Here is a 17,359-nt window from a genome sequence, read left to right as displayed (position 1 = left end):
GCTCCCAAATCATGCAGTGCTTGGATGTGAACTGCAATAATCTAGGTTTCACGTACTTCACCATCTTTATACTGGAGTAATATAATTTTAAACTGTAAACTTAAATTGCTTATTTTACCTAAAAATTATTAGGAGTTTTTTACTTGCACTGGGAAGGCATCTAAGTCTTTGCAGGAAGATATTGGTAAATGCTAGGTATGCAAGAACCAAAGAAAAGAACAAAAACCCCAAGACCCTCTGCAGTCTTGGCTACTTCATCTGTGATTATTAAGACATGGCAGAGGGAGTTAATATGCTCTACTAGTTCTGTTTTTAGGAATATGTTCAAAAGTAATATGCCATCACCTTGTGTACAGCAATATCCCCAGTAGCGCTCTCAATGTAGTTTGATAAGAGTGAGAAAAATGTTTTATAGCTCTTCTATCCTTTGAGTATATGACATTGAGTGTTGGTGTAAAAGAATTTGAAAAAGAACTTGGATAAAAATAAGCAAAATAATGATTGAAGAATTTGAAAAAAGATCTTTTGAGCAGAACTGTTTTAATAGGTAACAAGTTAAGCTACAGATTTGAAATAAGGTTAGAACTACATATGTATATTTTGTAATGGGGAAACATTGATATAGTATTTCCCTGAGCCTTCTGTTTCTTATATTTCCAAAGAAAGAGGTAAATAGAGAAGTTTTCTATCATCTTTGGTGTTGAATCCTGGAATTTAGATGAATCATCAGAAAAGGCTGATGGTAGCGCACAATTTAGAAGGTTTTGGAGGAGTTGGTCAAACTGGTGGTTCTCATCTGAGCATGTGACGCTTGGCTGTTTCGCGAAGCGCTGTGCTTGAGATCAGAGAGTCTAAGGCTTCGGACTGTCTGGGGTGCACATGGTTCTCTGGTTCCATGCAGCTCTGACATGCAGTGGGTTCTGCAAACCCTTTTCTTCCAAATTGATACAAATAGAGTACCTCTTGCAAATTAACACAGAGCTGTGTTCTGCTCACTATTGTTCTTTGGTTTTATCTTGTTGAGGTCGTGAGGCAGTTTGTTGTGGGTGAGGTGGTATTTAATTCTTTTTATTCCGTTGGTCTTTTTGCCAACTTGTCTTGAAACTTAGAAACTTGGCAGAGGTACCATGATTAGGTTCCAACTTCTAGGGGCCATGTCCAATGCTTCTAAATATTAGGAGAAAACCATATACCTCCCAGTGCCCCCCAAAATAGGAATCTTAAATCCAGATGCAGAAAGCAGTGTGAGTAAAACTTGAGCATTTTATTCTTTGCAAATTCTTCTAGTGAAAATCTGTTTCTAGAAATCTAGAGGTATTCTGCCTGGATCTTTTTTTTTTTTTTTTTTTAAACTGGGGAAAAATGAATGCTTTGGCAGATTCTGACTCCAGTGTCTGACCTTGAGAAAGACCATTGAAAAATAATCTGTCAAAAGATGTAGTCTTCTTTTTCTCCAGTACTAGCTCACTCAGGGCATGGGCAAAAATGAAAGGGTGTGAGGCATGCTTCATTCCTTTGGAATCAAATTGAGGCATCTTGGGGAAGAACAAGAAGCAGGCACATTGTGTGCTTAAGACAAGTTTTGTGCAAGGCTTTAAAACAATCAAAAAAACCCCAACAAAACCTTTTTTTTGTGCTTTGAGTATATGCATGTTTGTTTGTATAAAATCCATGTAACGCAGAAGGTAGGTAATTTCTGTTATTTATACTGTTCTGTTACAGTGAGGTTAGTAGCAATACAACATGAGGTAATCAACTCAACTACACATTGAGCTGATTCCCCTACAGTGAATATACTTAGGAAATGTGGTAGATAGTGTGTTTTTGACAGAAGGAGAAAGTAAATGTGAATACTGGCTTTATGGAAGGTATTTAGGAGAGAAGCATATTGTGGAACCCACTGCAAGAAAACTGTAGGTACAGGTGGTAGCGGGAATGCTTCCTTACAGAAGGATGAAATTGTAGGTATCTGATTACTCACATATTCAAAACAGTAAGTTTTAAGAGGAGTAAATGGATGGCTACTCTTAATTACCATTTGACCAGCATAAGAACAACATGGACCTGCTCAAGTGGGTCCAGAGGACGGGCATGAAGATGATCAGGGGGCTGGAGCACCTCTCCTGTGAGGTCAGGCTGAGAGGCTGTTTAGCCTAGGAGAGAAGGCTCTGGGAAGACCTGATCGCAGCCTTCCAGTACTTAAAGGGGGCTTATAGGAAAGATGGGGGGGACTCTTCAACAGGGAGTGTAGCAATAGGACGAGAGGTGACAGTTTTAAACTGAAAGAGGGTAGATTTAGAGCAGATATTAGAAAGAAGTCCTTCCCTGTGAGGGTGGTGAGGCACTGAAACATGTTTCCCATAGAGGTTGTGGATGCCCCATCCCTGGCAGTGTTCAAGGCCAGGCTGGATGGGGCTTTGAGCAACCTGGTCTAGTGGAAGGTGTCCCTGCCTGTGGCAGGAGATTGGAACTACATGGTCTGTAAGGTCCCTTCCAACCCAAACCATTCTGTGATTTCTGATTCCATGACTTAGGCTTGGAACTGTTTTACTTGAGACTGTTGCAAATAGTGTATGTTAGAGGAAAATATATCATGCTGGTATTAATATAAATGTCAATACTGCTGTATTATCAGTAGGCACAAGTGCACGGTGCTGTCTGTGCTTGTGTGTGTGCTCTAACAGCCTCATCCTGCTCCCCTCTCTGGCTGAGCAGGATGGGGGTCCACTGGTGAGAATACACAGAAGTATACGTGTACAGAGTGGATCTCTCCCACAGTTGAGCTCAGACACTGTCTGCCCAGTAGCTGCCTCTGGAGTTGCTGGCACCTGGAGACACGTGTCCGTGGGGCCACAGCCCCGCTGCAGTACAGACCATCTCACTCGTATGTGCACTCTCGCACACTGCCAGCGTTGGCCAGGACTCCCCAGATTCCCATAGCCCCCTGGCTCTCACCCTTAGGTGCTGACACCCAGAGCTGGCCCTCGCAGACCCACTCACCCCTGGCTCCCAGGCCACTTCATCTGCTCACCAGCTGGCCCACCTTGGTCTCTGCTAGCAATCAGACACGGGCACTGGCTCCAGGTGCTGCAGCGTGAACTCATGGGCCTCTGTGGCCAGAGATCCTTTGCAAGTGGCTGACACTTTGGTTGCTCCAGTCTCTCCAGGTGCTGGCACCACAGACACATGGGCTTTTTGACCTGTCCCTGACTTCATTTGCTGGCACTTAGACCCCCATATACACACCTGCACACTGAATAAAGAGCTTCTCACCTGGGTAAGAGTTAGTAATGGGGTTTAATAAGAATCATAGAATAGTTGAGGTTGGAAAGGATCTCTGGTCCAACCCCCCCTGCCCAAGCAGGGCCACCTAAAGCTGGTTGCCCAGGACTATGTCCAGACAACTTTTCAGTATCTCCCAGGAGGGAGACTCCACCACCTCTGCCAGCACAGCCAGGACAGGCGGTGCTGATCAGATGCAGAGCATGGCCAGATAACTGTACTGACCAGCAAACTGTTTATGCACGACTGGCCCTTTTTATCCTCTTATTCCTCTATTTTCCCCACACTTGTTCCTTCCCAAATCACTTAGGCCCATCCATTTTCCCCACCTTTGGTTCCTTCCCTAAACATTCTATAATAAGTCTTCCAATCCCAAAATGATTTTCCCCTATATCCCATAGTGTGCCCCACCCTGGGCTGCAAAAGCCCTTAGTCCAAAAGGTGATCTGGAGAGCTGCTCTGGGTGACACGTTGTGATGGGTTTCATGCCTGGATAAGGGGGGTGATGGCACGGCGGGGACAGCCCTGGGAGGGCTGCGGGCAGGGTGTGTTTGTTGTTTGCCTGCTCTTCTTGCTCCTCTGGGCTTGTGCATACCCTGCTGGGATGCTCCCAGGCCCATCCCAGGAGCCATTGGCCCATCAATCACTGATGGCTCCTGGGATGGGTCTGGGAGCATCCCAGGAATGTTTTCTTTGGGCTTCCTGTGCTCCTCTGCAGGTGTGCAGACAAGCTTTTATCACTTAACCTGACAGGACCATCTGGAGTTACTTCTAGGTAGCAATGTTGGTAGCGCTACCAACAGACCTAAAGCAAAAAGAGAGAGCTACCAGCAGCATCTCTAAGGATAGCAGATGGTACAGGATGAATTTTGGAAAAAGGCAACTGTATAATGTTCTAGGGAAAATTATTCCTCTGTACATTCAGAGATGGGAGGGAGAGGGAAGTTAAATGGGTAATGCTTGTCTTGGCTATTAAATGTCATTATGTTTCTTACTGGAAATATATTTATAAAATATGTTAGGAAGAGCTTTTGTCATTTCATATTTACAGTTTCATCATCCTAATACCTCAATGTTGATATTCTTTACTTCTGAACATAATGTTGCATTATACTTAATTTTTATTTTTTTTTAATTTGTCATAAACTTTACTTTTGTAACAGCAACTTATTTTCTTGTAACTTTTCAGATTATTCAGATTATGAAGACAGTTCTGTTGAATTCTTGGACAGGTGCTCCTCTCCATTAACACGGTCCTCGGGGAGCTCTCTGACTTTGCGCAGCATGTTCTCAGAGAAGAATACATCATACCAGTATCCAAGAGCTATCTTGTCTGTTGACCTTAGTGGAGAAAGTAGGTTGGCTGAACAGCAACTTTCAGTTTGTAGGTTTAATTCTTTAAGGGAGAGAATGCTAAGGAAATAATTTGGTTTGTGTTTGGGATTGTAGCTATAAATGTAGTGACTGATTTACACTTCATCTATTTAAATCAAAATGCTTACACTCCTTAAGCTGTTCTGCATTGTACTTGCTTTGGTTAAGTGTTGCTACTCTGCTTCTGAGGAGATCACATTAAAGGCGTTTTGCAAAATTCATCAGAAATTTAATATACCAGCAGTGTGTTTGAGAGCCATTTTTTGCTATATGCAGGTTAAGATTTTTAACTGCCAAAACCCTCTATATTTCTGTAAAGTAGTGCATCTCTGCACACACAATTTCACATGTATTTATTTTTACTAGACCTTTCAGATGTGGAGTTTTTGGATGATTCCTCTACGGAGAGTTTGTTACTTAGTGGTGATGAATACAATCAGGACTTTGATTCGACTAACTTTGAAGAGTCTCAGGATGAAGATGATGCTCTCAATGAGATTGTTAGATGCATTTGTGAACTGGATGAAGAAAATGGCTTTATGATTCAGGTAAAGAAATTGGGGGGGATGGTATATTTTCCATTTAAATTTCTTGCTTGTGAAGGTGCCCTTTTGATGTGTTGGAGTCCAAAGTTATGTAGAGAGCTGTAAACAGAAGTGAACAATAACAAAATATTTTTATGTTCTGCACTTGGCATGACTCTGTTCGATGTATGCAGAACTATTACTCTAGGATGGGGTTTCTCTAACAAATCAATATGTAGAACAGATTTATAAGGAAAGGTAACCTTTTTCCTTATAGCCAGTTGATAAATTTGGAATAAAGTATCCTTTCCCACACAGAAATCATCACTTCTCTCCACAGACCATCCCGATTATACCAGCCCTTCTGGTTTGGCCCTTGTGCTTTGCAGTACCAATTGTAGAAACCACTCTGCTCACTGTAAATGTATCTCAGCTGTATCCAAGATCTCTGCCATGCAGACATTAATATTGTCAGTAACTGTGATGTGTGTGATGTGCATGCTTCATCTTTAGAATAGCAGTTCTCAAACTAGAAATCACTAGCTCATTTTAGAACCTGCTAAGATTTTAAATCTTACTTGGTGTAAAAGCAGGGGAGAAGAGTATACAGTGTCTGCACAGCATTCAAGTGCTGATGGATTGCAACTGCTGCTGCTTATTTATTTGTACTCCAATGAAGGGAGCATCTCCCATCTAGTAATGAATAATTTAAAGTTTTTGTCTCAAGGAATTCATAATATAGCGATTAGATCAAATGAAAGCAACAGTGAGGAAGAACTCAGTTGTCAGTAACTTTAAAAAAGCCATGAACTTCTTGTTGGTTTTTTTCCCCACTCGAAAACCAGGTTTGTATTCAACTATTTAAGTGGTACAGTTTCTGTAGAAAATATGGAGCCTTTTTAGTTGAGATTTGAAGGAAGGGAGTATGGCTGTCCTATGTTAATGGACTTAAAGTCTGGGAAATGACAGAAAGATCTGAAAACGAAGGACACAAAGACTGTCCCTGGGAACACACTGAAATGCAGCACTGTGTTGGAGGAACTAAGCAGGAGTTCAGCTATGCTAAAAATGTGGAAAAATGGACTAGCGTAGAAATTTTTGGAGAGAGGAGAGGAAGTTGTAGCCATAGCAGTGTAACAAGAGGAAAGGTGACTTCAGTGTTTTGAATAGGTTGATGCTCAAAAGCATGTCAAAGTAAAGAGGAGAGACTTTCAGTAGAAAAACAGCAGATATTTAGAACACAGGCAAACGCTCAGTTGAGAAAAGGAAATGTATTTTTAAGTGGTAGTTTCCTGCCCGTTTCTAAAGTCCAATGACAGCCTGATTTTTCCTCTTCATGCCTTGTCTCACTGAGAGCAACCAGTTTGCTGTTTCTAGGCCCTCATGTCTTACCACTTCTATTTTGCTCTCCTATTCTCTTGTTTCTCCTCTTTCATTTTCTCTTCATTTTCTTTTTCTTTTAGATTTTCCATTGGTGCGATATTAAAAACACATCTTTCTAGCGCACTGGAGAGATGCTTTGTAAATATAAATAATTAAACTGAAGAGTTTTCTACTTTTCACTGTTATGCTGTAATGTATTACATTATCTTTCTACTTTACTGTAATATTATACTCCTGTCTTATGTTTCACTACTAAATATTTAGGTGCTAAAATACTGAATGTTGTAATAAAATATTATTAAATATTACATCTTCAATTTCTTTTTTTTTTTTCCAGTCTGGAATTTGTGGTTGAGGTAACTTTCAGAACTAGAGCTTTTTTTTAGCTTGATGTCTTTGCCTACCCAAACACAAATTGCCCAACTAAAATAATCTTACTCAAACCAGCTATTTAAGTTAAACTGCTGTTCTCTGCATTTTGACGATACAAGAAGTAGCTTCTGATTTTTTTAATCTACTTATCTCAGTTTTAGTTTTTGCTTTTGTTTTTTTTCTGATGTCAGTGTGAAGAGTGCTTGTGTTGGCAGCACAGTGTATGCATGGGACTGTTAGAGGACAGCATTCCAGAGCAGTACATCTGTTATATCTGCAGAGATCCACCAGGTACGGGTAAACCACCTTTATCTGCATCTGTCTGCTTGGGATTTTTAAGCAGAGATGTTAGGCATTGCTTAAATTGTTAAAGCTCTGTCTGTTTTATGTTATCTGTTATACTTCTTCGGGGCAAGTGATTTGAAGTTTGGCTCTGAGCAGAAACTTGCTTTCCTGTTAGTAACATCCTGTTCAGCTATGCTAAATCTTACTCATGATCTTAATTGCCATTGCTTTAGTTGTTGAAACTTAATTCCCCCCAAACCTTAGCACTTTTTCATGTCATTGTAGTCTGAAAAGTCTTTCTAAACAAATCATTCTTTTCAGCGATCTGTTTTGCCTATACTTGGAATCACACCTGTTCATTTAAATTTTTTTTTTAGAGAAAAAGGACTCATTACCACAGTGCACTGAAATGCACTGTGGATGTCATTTCATATTAATTGCAATTTTATAATGTTTGTGCTTGTCTAGAATTGTGTAAATAAAGGTGTGGAACGGAATATGTAAAATGAAAAAATCTAGCACTTTTTATGGTAAATGATGGTGCACAAACAGCACATCTTGAACTCAGGCTTGTTAGAATAAGTTTGAAATGGTACGAATTAGGAAAAGTTTATTTACTTTTAAACTGAATGTACTTGATTAGGAAGATGTTGATTTAAAAATGGTTCTGTTCATGAACCCATTTTTCTTAGCAGTTATTTGGAGAAAAACTATATGATTTGGAAGAAAGGTTTTAGTATTTTTTTCTGACAGTTGGTACAAAAGCACATATGTGTCTTCTGGTGAAATATCCAACAGTCCAGGTGTTTTAAAAGGGTAATGAGACTACACCCCCAAATTTCCTTTAACTCTGAATTTAAGAAATGAAATCTGAAAATTGTTTGCAGAGGTACAAAATAGCACCATTTTTATTAGTTATTTTTGAGAAGGAAATTTAGGAAAATAGAGCTGGAAAGATGTGACTTTTTCCATTTGCCCCAATCTGAATCTAAATTGATGATATAGAGTCTTGTTTGATAGTTCTGTGTGGTGTACTCTTTGAGCAGTCAAGCTTTTTCTTATTAAAACCAACTAATTTGTCTTGTGTTCTTTCCCTGCACTGTACTAGGTACTTCGTTATCCCCTGCTATGCAGAGACTGTGTCCCTAATTTTTATCTTCTCTCCCTTCCTAACCATTACTTCTTTTCTTTCTATGTCAGGAGAAAAAGGTCATTCACAATGTCAGTATTTTAAAGTGTATTGGGATAATGGGCAGAAAGGAGATAGACAGGGTATTCTCCTGAAAGGTATGAAGGGCTTCCATCAACCCATTCTTTGTTCTGTATATGATGATAGTCTGATATGAAATTGAGTGTAAGATATTGCGGTCTTAGTCAGTCTGTTTATCTGGGTTCTTCATTGTAAACAATAATATTGGAATAACTAGCATTATACATTTCTAGTTTTGTTTTTTGTTTTTTTTTGTGTTTGTTTTTTTTTAAATAGTTATTAAGTTACTATAGAAGCATTAGCTAAATACTCAGTCATGCCTGTTGGTTTACGATTGTAGATGTTGCCATAGGATGGGAGACCTAAGGCCCACTTACATCAATATCCTGTCTAGTAGTGCCTGGTAAAAGGCACCTCGGAGGAGAGTGTGAGAACTGTGCTGTCAGATAACTTTGAAATGTCTGCTTTCATGAAGTCTTCTCTTGGCTTCTAATAAATAGATACTGACTTCAGTACTGAAGCAAAATATTTGTCTTTTAGAAACGAACTAGGTGTTTTGGATATGTCCATATAAAATCCACTCTCTGAAATTTCTCTTGGTAACTCAGGTTTGCTTTTTTTTTTTTTGAAGTAAGCTGCAGTAGTTAGATAAATAAAATACTCATGTAAACTTTTTTTTTTCAGTTTGATAATAGCACAGCTCTTGATATCCTGTACTTTGATTGCAAAGGTGATTAGATTTTCATTTCAAATGCCATTTAGAGAGGTCTTGAGATTTCAGGTTTATTTTTGTTTACATAACTGTTAAGAGTTTCCTCTTAATCGTGAAAACTAAATTTTAATATATTAATAGCAAGATCTTGAATCATTATTTGATGGATGTTAGGAGACATTTAGGAGAGTACAGCATATAATTATAGCACTCTAGTTTTAAATACAATTCTGCTGTGGCTTTAGATGGCCCTCAATTTGTTTATTGCTTACCCCAGGTCAGAGGTGGAGTGCCAAATATCTTTATGATAAAGACTGGCTTAACAATGGACACATGTGTGGATTATCATTTTTGAAAGAAAACTACTCTCATCTTAATGCCAAAAAGATTGTGTCAACACATCACCTACTGGCAGATGTATATGGTGTAACTGAAATATTGCATGGACTGCAGTTGAAGATTGGGATATTAAAGTAAGTATCAGTCCAGGTTTATTCTCCGTCTTTATATATTTAGGTAGCAGAGACTACCATTATTCCATATGCTTTATTCTCTCACGTTAAAGTTCTTTCTTGTATAATAGTTTAAATAATTCAAGATGTAGAATACCCTCAGCTTCAGTGGGAGTTAGGTGTTCAGCACCTGAGCAGATCCGGTGCATTGGGATTATTGGTGATTTTTTGGTTTTTTTTAAAGTCAGTTTTTGTGTTAAAGGGACATTCTGGATTTATCCTAAATTGATAAGTGACCTAGCAATACTTACATGTTTGATAATGGTGCTTATCAATAGCTCCGATATAGCAGAAGTGGATGCTTAATAGTTTAGGGCTGTAAGTGGTATCTTTATAACTTACTTTTTTCCTCCCCTTCATTGCAGAAATAAGCATCACCCAGACCTTCATCTCTGGGCTTATTCAGGGATGCGAAAAGAACAAGAACAAATAACTGTTGGGGTAGAGAAAAAATTAGTGACTTTGCCAGATGCTGTTAATCCAACTGAAAGGACGTGTCACAGTCAAAACCATAAAGAGCCGCCCAGTATACCCCAGAAGATGGAAGAAACGTACATCACAAGTGAGCACAGTTACCAAAAACCACAGAGTTTTGGTCAAGACTGCAAAGCAGTCACTGACCCTATCAGCTCAGATGATGAAGATACAAGTAGTTTTGAGGAAGATCAGGAATTTCACACAGAGAATAAAAACTGTTTACAATATTCTTTTAAAGATGATGGCATGAATGAGCAGGTAAGTATCCTTCTTCATCTGGGAAGTTTCTTAGGTGGAAAAATATGTTCAATCTGATAAACCTCAAGTGCATACAAGTATTTAGAAATGTTCATTGTTCTAAGTTGACATACTCTATCAAATGTCAGCAGAAATCACTAGAAGCAAAGTTGGATGACTGAAATAGTTTCAGGTGAAGTATACCCATTTCAGCTGGTGAATGAAATGCAAAGTTTGGTTAAAGTATTGCCTGTGCTAAAACTGTTTATGCTCAGTCCAGTGTTGAGGGGCATGGGATGGGTGGGAATCTTATGCTTAAAATGCAGAGTCTTGAAGAAAACTTATGTGTTTTTGCGAGGTGAGGAAAATGGGACAAGTTTCCTTCTTCCTCTCAATTCTGTTTTCTACGTGTGGGTTTTTTTGTTGTTGTTTGTTAAACTGAGGTTTGTAATAGTGTTTATTATTGTACTGTGTTCTTCTTTTAATACCAACGCTATCTAGAATTCTGTCCACAAGGAATAATTTACTGACCAACTAATTTCACCTCGTGTGCAACTTGTTTTGAGTCTTTTATATTGCGTATTTCTTCTAATTAAATGTTTCACAGGTTTTTAGTCAGGATTATATTTGGCTATTTAAACATCTCTCTCTCATTTTTGCATTAATGGTTTGAATCCATTACTTTGTGGAAAAGGTCTGAACTTGTTAGTCTGGTTTTAGTGAAGAGTTCTTTAGTGAAGAGAAGTTGAGCAAAAAACAAAGTGAAACAAACCTTTCTGTTTTCTACAATACCAACTGTGTGAGAATAAATGGCCCAACTCATCCCCCCTTTGAAGTACAGTTTCTGGTGTGGAAGAAATGAGTAAGATACATCTTTTTTCTTTTAATTTTAGTTTTAAATGTGGCATGTAAGCTATATAGTCTGAATGGGAAATTTTGGCTCGTTCTAGTTAGAAATAACTGTTTGTATGCTAAATCGCATGATTATATTCAGTTTTTATAGTAAGGAGATATGCAGCAGTGTGAAATACACTTTCCTTCCAACAGTACCTTAAATTGTCATTGTAAATAATATAAACATATTTAGAATTAAAAGAAAATACATGTGAGCAGTGAAACAAACTAATGTTTCCTTCAGAGACCAAGGCATATATGTAAAAAGCTAAGTGCTGTCTGTTTTAAACCAGGAAGAGATCTGTTTGGGGCAGTGTCTTTCCTTTGGGACACATTTAGTTCACCTTGTTGTCAGTAGTCAGCCTTGATATCTGAAATAAGGCTTTCTGTCTAGACTTAATCCACATTGAAAAGCTCTCCTTGGTTTCTCCATGAACCTGTTTGTACTTACCTTAAAACCATGATGACGCTGACATTGAAGTGCCATTTTTACAAGAACTGCCTTCTCTGTAAAGTGCCTTCTTCACCTCTCCTTGTCAAAATATTGTCTGGGGCTTTGGATTCTCCCTTCTGGCACCTGCAGAGCCTTGAATATTCTGATTTTCCATACTGTTTTGTCTTATCCTGATCTACAGTTCTGTTACATATCTTCTTTCTCTTTATAAACCAGATTGACTGTTATCAAGTCCCTTTTTGGACTATGCATCATCTTTAAAATTGTATTTAGTTTCCTTGTTCCTGCTTCTGAAAGCACAAGCCTTCCGCACCTGAACCTCCTGTTTATTTCTTCTTCATAAACTGGATCCTGTACTCTGCTTCTCTTACTACCCCTGCCACCACTCCCTGATTGCCTACATTGATGTCTTAGCTTAGAGAAGGACCTGTTCGGTCTTGCGGGTTTTGTTTCAGGGAGCCATTTACTAGCCATTTGAATAAATACAGAGGCCATTAAAAGGAAGAAAAAGTCTTTTATGATGTTATTTAGATGACAAGTTATTTAGCTTTAAGACTTTAACTTACTGCAGTGGGCGTCTAAAAGATTCACCTAACAGATGATCTTGATTTTAGAATTATGGACTTGGGCCCTCGTACAGCAAGGGAATTCTTCTCTCGTGGTTTTAGAGAGGGTCTGAAAATTGTAATACATAGGGCATTTCTTATTTATGCTGAAAAATACCTTTATCAGATTAATATCAATTTGAATAGTGAAAACACCAGAGGCAAACTTGATGTCTTGAGCAAAAAGATTTTATCTGAAAGGTTTGGGAGTTTAGAGGCTTTTATGACTTTTAAAATCTATCTTTGATAAATAACTCCTTTAATGAATATTGTGAGTATTAACAATACTTGTTCTCCAGGACTCGCTCATAAAGCTGCCAGCAGGTTGGTCCAAGTTTGATTTGGTTTTTTAATTGATTTTAAGTCTTAAAAAGAAAGTTGTTCTGCTTAAGAAGTAACTTAAAATCCATCAGTCCCTATTTTGTTCCCCTCTCTTCTCACTGTTGTCATTCTTGACTGGAGGAAGAAATACTTTAAGAAAAAAATGGTGTTAAGTCTGTTATGTGACGTGGAAAAAAAATCAGCTGAGCGCTTCTTCAGAGAAGTGTATTAATAGGATAAAATTCACTCCTTGCTCTGACATTTGCCATGAACTGACACTGCGTGAGCACACGTATGCAGCATTCTAGTCCCTAAAATAGAATCATAAATAGTGAAAGAACTTCATCAGATATGAAGTCATAGTGGTTATAAAATGGAAACTGTGAATCGTGCTAATCAACGGAGATGCTGAACATTTTAACTCATTAAATCCGGCATACTTCCTTTGGTCATTTCCCTGAGCTGAAACGTCAAATACAGAAAGATAAGGAACTTGTGTATTATGTCTGACTTGCTATGAAGATACTAATTATTTCAAAGAAGTCAATCTTCCTCAGAAACTATGTTTGCATAACTCTGCGTGTTACTGCCCTTGTAACTATCCCCAAACATGTACAATTCTGTCCCAGACTTGTGCTTGCAAGTGGCAAGGGACCATAGCAATAGTAGGAAGAGAAGTCTTTTGTCTTAATCCACAAATAGAATGGCCAGCTTGTTTATGAAAAATAGTGATTGACGTCTTAGATATTACTGCATTTTAGAGAGTTTTCCTTCATTCTCTGGCTAAAGTTGAAACAACCCTTAGGGTTTTGCACATCTTTTGGTGACAGTAGACCAATGCAGTTCACTTAATGATTTAAGTCACAATTTATATACAAAGGGCACAGAAATGCAGTCTGTCTTACTGCGTTAAACAAAGTGCTTGAGCTGGTAAACTTTACCTCTTGCCTCACTCCCCCAGTGCTATACATGCTCATTTGTATGGAATTTGCATTTTGTTTGGTTTAGTCTATTGGTGTGTCATGGTACGTGGCTTTCTGAGTATGCTTTTTTTGTCAGGTAGTCAGAAGTACAATTCTAAAACAGCATAGTTTATCATATGACTCAAGTGTTGAAAGCAACACCAGAAATTAAAAGAACACAAAACAAAAAAAACCCTCTTAAATGGCAATTTTTTTCTTTCTGTTGCTCCTATGAAGAAGAATTCTGCTGAAGGAAACACTGTGTTTGTTTGTAATGAAAGAAAAGGCTCAGAAGAACAAGTGGACACACATCTTCAATGGCAGCTAAATCTCCTTACCCATATAGAGAATGTACAGAACGAAGTCACCAGCAGAATGGACCTGATTGAAAAAGAAGTTGATGGTAACTGCATTACCAGATACTTGTTAATACACCTGTAACAGCATATTTCATAGCCACTGTGTTGAAGGCACTGAGGATGGATTTTTTAAGTATTGTATTCAAATTTGGGTACCCAAAATTATAACCAGAGCTTGTACCCTTGATCCCCCCCCACCGCCTTCCACAAGTTTTCAGTGCCCAATAAAGTAGCTTAAGCACTCAGGACCCCTGAAAATTTGGCTCAAGTTTGTGATATTAGGCAGACTTCAGAAAGCTTAGATAACTTGTCTAGTCTTTGTCTGGATAAGGATCATGAAGTTGATGGATTTTTCTATGCCTGGAGTGTTTTTGGCCTGATTGGTTTAGTAATTGACAATGTTTAGGAAAAAAAAATGCATTCGTTCTGCCTTCAACTTTGGTTTGCTATATATTAGTAAGTAACTGGTTTCGGGAAGGCAAATCAGGCTTCATGAGAAAACCTGAATGAAATTACAGTGTAGGTGTAAATATTACAGCACGTAAGTTTAGTCACGAGTCATAAAAATTAAGAATGAGGTGAGTTTGTAGTCTAGTCATAGGAGTCTCATTATCTTTTGACAAATAAAGTTGTCTTATTCCTATTTGCAGTTTTACTTTCAATATTCCTGCTCATACTAGGCAGTATTTCTAGGCTAACAGGGTTGACCTTTTCCCTTCTCTGCCTCTACAAGCATAGCAATTCCTTGAAAATGTTTGTTGAAGATTGGAAAACCATTCTGTAATCTGGACCTTTTAAGTAGGAGCCTGTTAAAGTGACAGAAGCAAGCCTTGCATTTAAGGGTTGCTTTTTCTGTTGCAGAACTGTCATAGCAAGAAGATCATGAACTAAAGTTTCTTATATGTGTGTAGAAGGTAAATTGTTAGCCAAGGGTATAATTTGCTCCGAGGTTACCTTTTTATAGTAACAATCAAATCAGAAGAAATGTTTGGATCGTTTGAGTGAAACACGGACTTAATTGGTGTTTCCCTAATCAAAATTGCTTTTGTTAAAAATCCCAGCCTCAGTATATTTTCCCTTCTTATAAAAGACAGAATAAGAAAGAAAAGTTTAATTTTTATGTAAACTGTTTCTTGAAGACTTTTTCTAATCAGCTTCTTCCTTTTCCTTCTGTAGTTTTAGAAAGCTGGCTTGATTTCACTGGAGAACTGGAACCACCAGATCCTCTGGCAAGATTGCCTCAGCTCAAGCGACGTATCAAACAGCTCTTAGTTGACATGGGAAAAGTACAGCAAATAGCAACGCTTTGCTCTGTATGACAAAAGGAAGAATAAATAAATACAAATAGATTCTTCACAGTGAATTTTCTTACTAGCCACAAGACTGACAGGAAGACAGCAAAAAGCTGAGCATTTATCTGGTTCTTTGCTGATTACATTAATAGCCTGAAGCTTTAGAGAGGGGAGAGGAAATTTAGAGTAAGGAATCTGGTATATTGAAAATCTGAATATTCAATGTCCAGGCTTCAAAATGTAATATATTACATACTGAGAAATGTTGATATCATTTTAACATGATAAACAAGAAAATGCCCGCATACAAGAAAGTTGAACAAACAAAAACTCTGCGAAGAACAATGCTACTATCTTGAAACCTTTGGCAAAAAATTATTAATTTGCAGAATTCAGCTGACTAAAAATTCTTGGGAACTGCTTTTTTAATGAATTCCTCTTATCTTGCTAGTGAAAGATAGACACAGAGAGATATGTATCCTCTCTACAAGGAAAGTTTTTAGATTATTTCCTTCTCTCGTGAATGTTCAGGAAAACGAACATACTAGCTTTGTTGTTTTTTTTTTGAAAGAAATTACTTATCATGGTCTCCTTTTTAAAATATTTTTTTAAATAGAAATCCTTATTACAGCACCCTTAGGCTCCTTGTAAAATATAAGTGGCAAATAGTGGTCAGATGTGCCAAACAATATTAAAACCACTGGGATGAGAATTTAATTACGACTTAAATGAAGGCTTTTCCAAAGTCCTACTTGGTGCCAGCAATCCATCCAAAATTGTGTCTAGTTTATATTTTTTTTATGTTCTATTGCAGTATTCAGGATTTAAGGTACAATTTTTGTCCTGGGTAGCTTTGTTCTGGTGTTGGCCCTCTGAAACTTTACCATCCTCAGCTGGGATGAGGAATGACAAGAGCAGCAAAACTCTGTGGCTTTGAATATACTAAACCACTAGAATAAATATCACAAAATAGATTATCCAAGATGTTTTTATAAAATCTTTCAGCTTCAGTGAATGAAATGTCCTGAAACCAAAGGCAACCTACTTGCTCTGTTAGCTCTTGCTGGATTTTGAGCCCAGGACTTTCCCTGTGCTTATAAGTTGCCGTTGTACCCAGTGCTACATACATATTTGTATGTGTATGTATATGTGTATAGATACACATGTACATATATACATACTATATACATTTATATCTACACATGTCTAGTTTTATTACAATAGACTTTAAGAACTGGTGGTTAACATGAAATGTTACCTTTTAACAAGCAGTTTCTAAAATTGAAAATAATGTATGTACAGGTTTTGAAATTTGTAAAATATGACTGTTAAAAGGAGGCTATTTAACTGATGACATTAAGATACTTGAACATTTTATGCCTCACATCTGTTTATCAGTTCTAGTTATCTGTATAAATGCATTTTAGAACCGATAGACAGTAAACTTGAATTTACCTTTTGATAAGAGTACAAGCCACTGTACATTCAAAAATTATTTAAATTTGCAAACACACTGTTCTATATGTAAGGTACTGTATGTAAAACTGTTTATTAAAACTATTCTGCATACTCTACATTTTCCACTTTTCTTCCTGATCTACATACAAATGTAAAAAAGTGATTGTTATAATGTACAGACCATCAAAAATCAAAAAATCCTGGAATGCCTTTTGAGGATGCATAAAATTTTAAAATGTGCCAAAGATGGATTATCTGGGAAAGACTTTGCAACCAGTGCATTGAACTTTCATGATAAAACCATTATTGAGAAAGAAAGCAGCATGGCTGGTTCATTGCTAAAATAAACCTACCCTGACATTTCCTATCTGTCTATCATATCTGAAATTATCACTCTTGATGTCCAAAGCAAACTGTAAACCCCTGTTACAGAGTGGTTGCTATTTAAAAAGTCTTGCCGCATCAAGCTTATAGGAGACATTACAGAGCTGCATGGTAACATGGAAGTTAATTATGGAATCATGATTGGCAACTTCATAATGCAGAAAGAATACAAGAGCTGAGGAGTTGTTGACATTTTTATAGCAACTGTTAATAAATAAAATACTCTGTGTTATATAGTTGGATGCTTAAATAACTGCTTCAA

At 37.6% G+C, this 17,359-nt stretch overlaps 1 protein-coding gene across 4 annotated transcripts in view; it reads left to right on the top strand.

The window, feature by feature from the left end:
• PHF20L1 (PHD finger protein 20-like 1) overlaps positions 1–16,831 on the top strand; it is a 55,660-nt gene extending 38,829 nt beyond the window's left edge. For 2 of the 4 annotated variants that reach the window (XM_010576908.1, XM_010576905.1), the window contains 7 exons: positions 4,472–4,636; positions 5,023–5,204; positions 7,127–7,226; positions 9,420–9,615; positions 10,020–10,389; positions 13,845–14,007; positions 15,140–16,831. In XM_010576908.1, the coding sequence (XP_010575210.1) occupies positions 4,472–4,636; positions 5,023–5,204; positions 7,127–7,226; positions 9,420–9,615; positions 10,020–10,389; positions 13,845–14,007; positions 15,140–15,282 (1,319 nt within the window). In that variant the 3' untranslated portion in view covers positions 15,283–16,831. Of the gene's footprint in view, positions 1–4,471; positions 4,637–5,022; positions 5,205–7,126; positions 7,227–9,419; positions 9,616–10,019; positions 10,390–13,841; positions 14,008–15,139 lie in introns of all 4 variants that reach the window. The other 2 variants (XM_010576907.1, XM_010576906.1) reach the window with 1 other exon arrangement.
• Positions 16,832–17,359: the final 528 nt, after the last annotated feature.

This window comes from Haliaeetus leucocephalus, unplaced genomic scaffold (assembly GCF_000737465.1).
Source record: "Haliaeetus leucocephalus isolate CR32 unplaced genomic scaffold, Haliaeetus_leucocephalus-4.0 Scaffold555, whole genome shotgun sequence".
NCBI classification, from domain to species: Eukaryota; Metazoa; Chordata; class Aves; order Accipitriformes; family Accipitridae; genus Haliaeetus; species Haliaeetus leucocephalus.
This window is presented reverse-complemented; position numbering and strand designations above follow the sequence as displayed.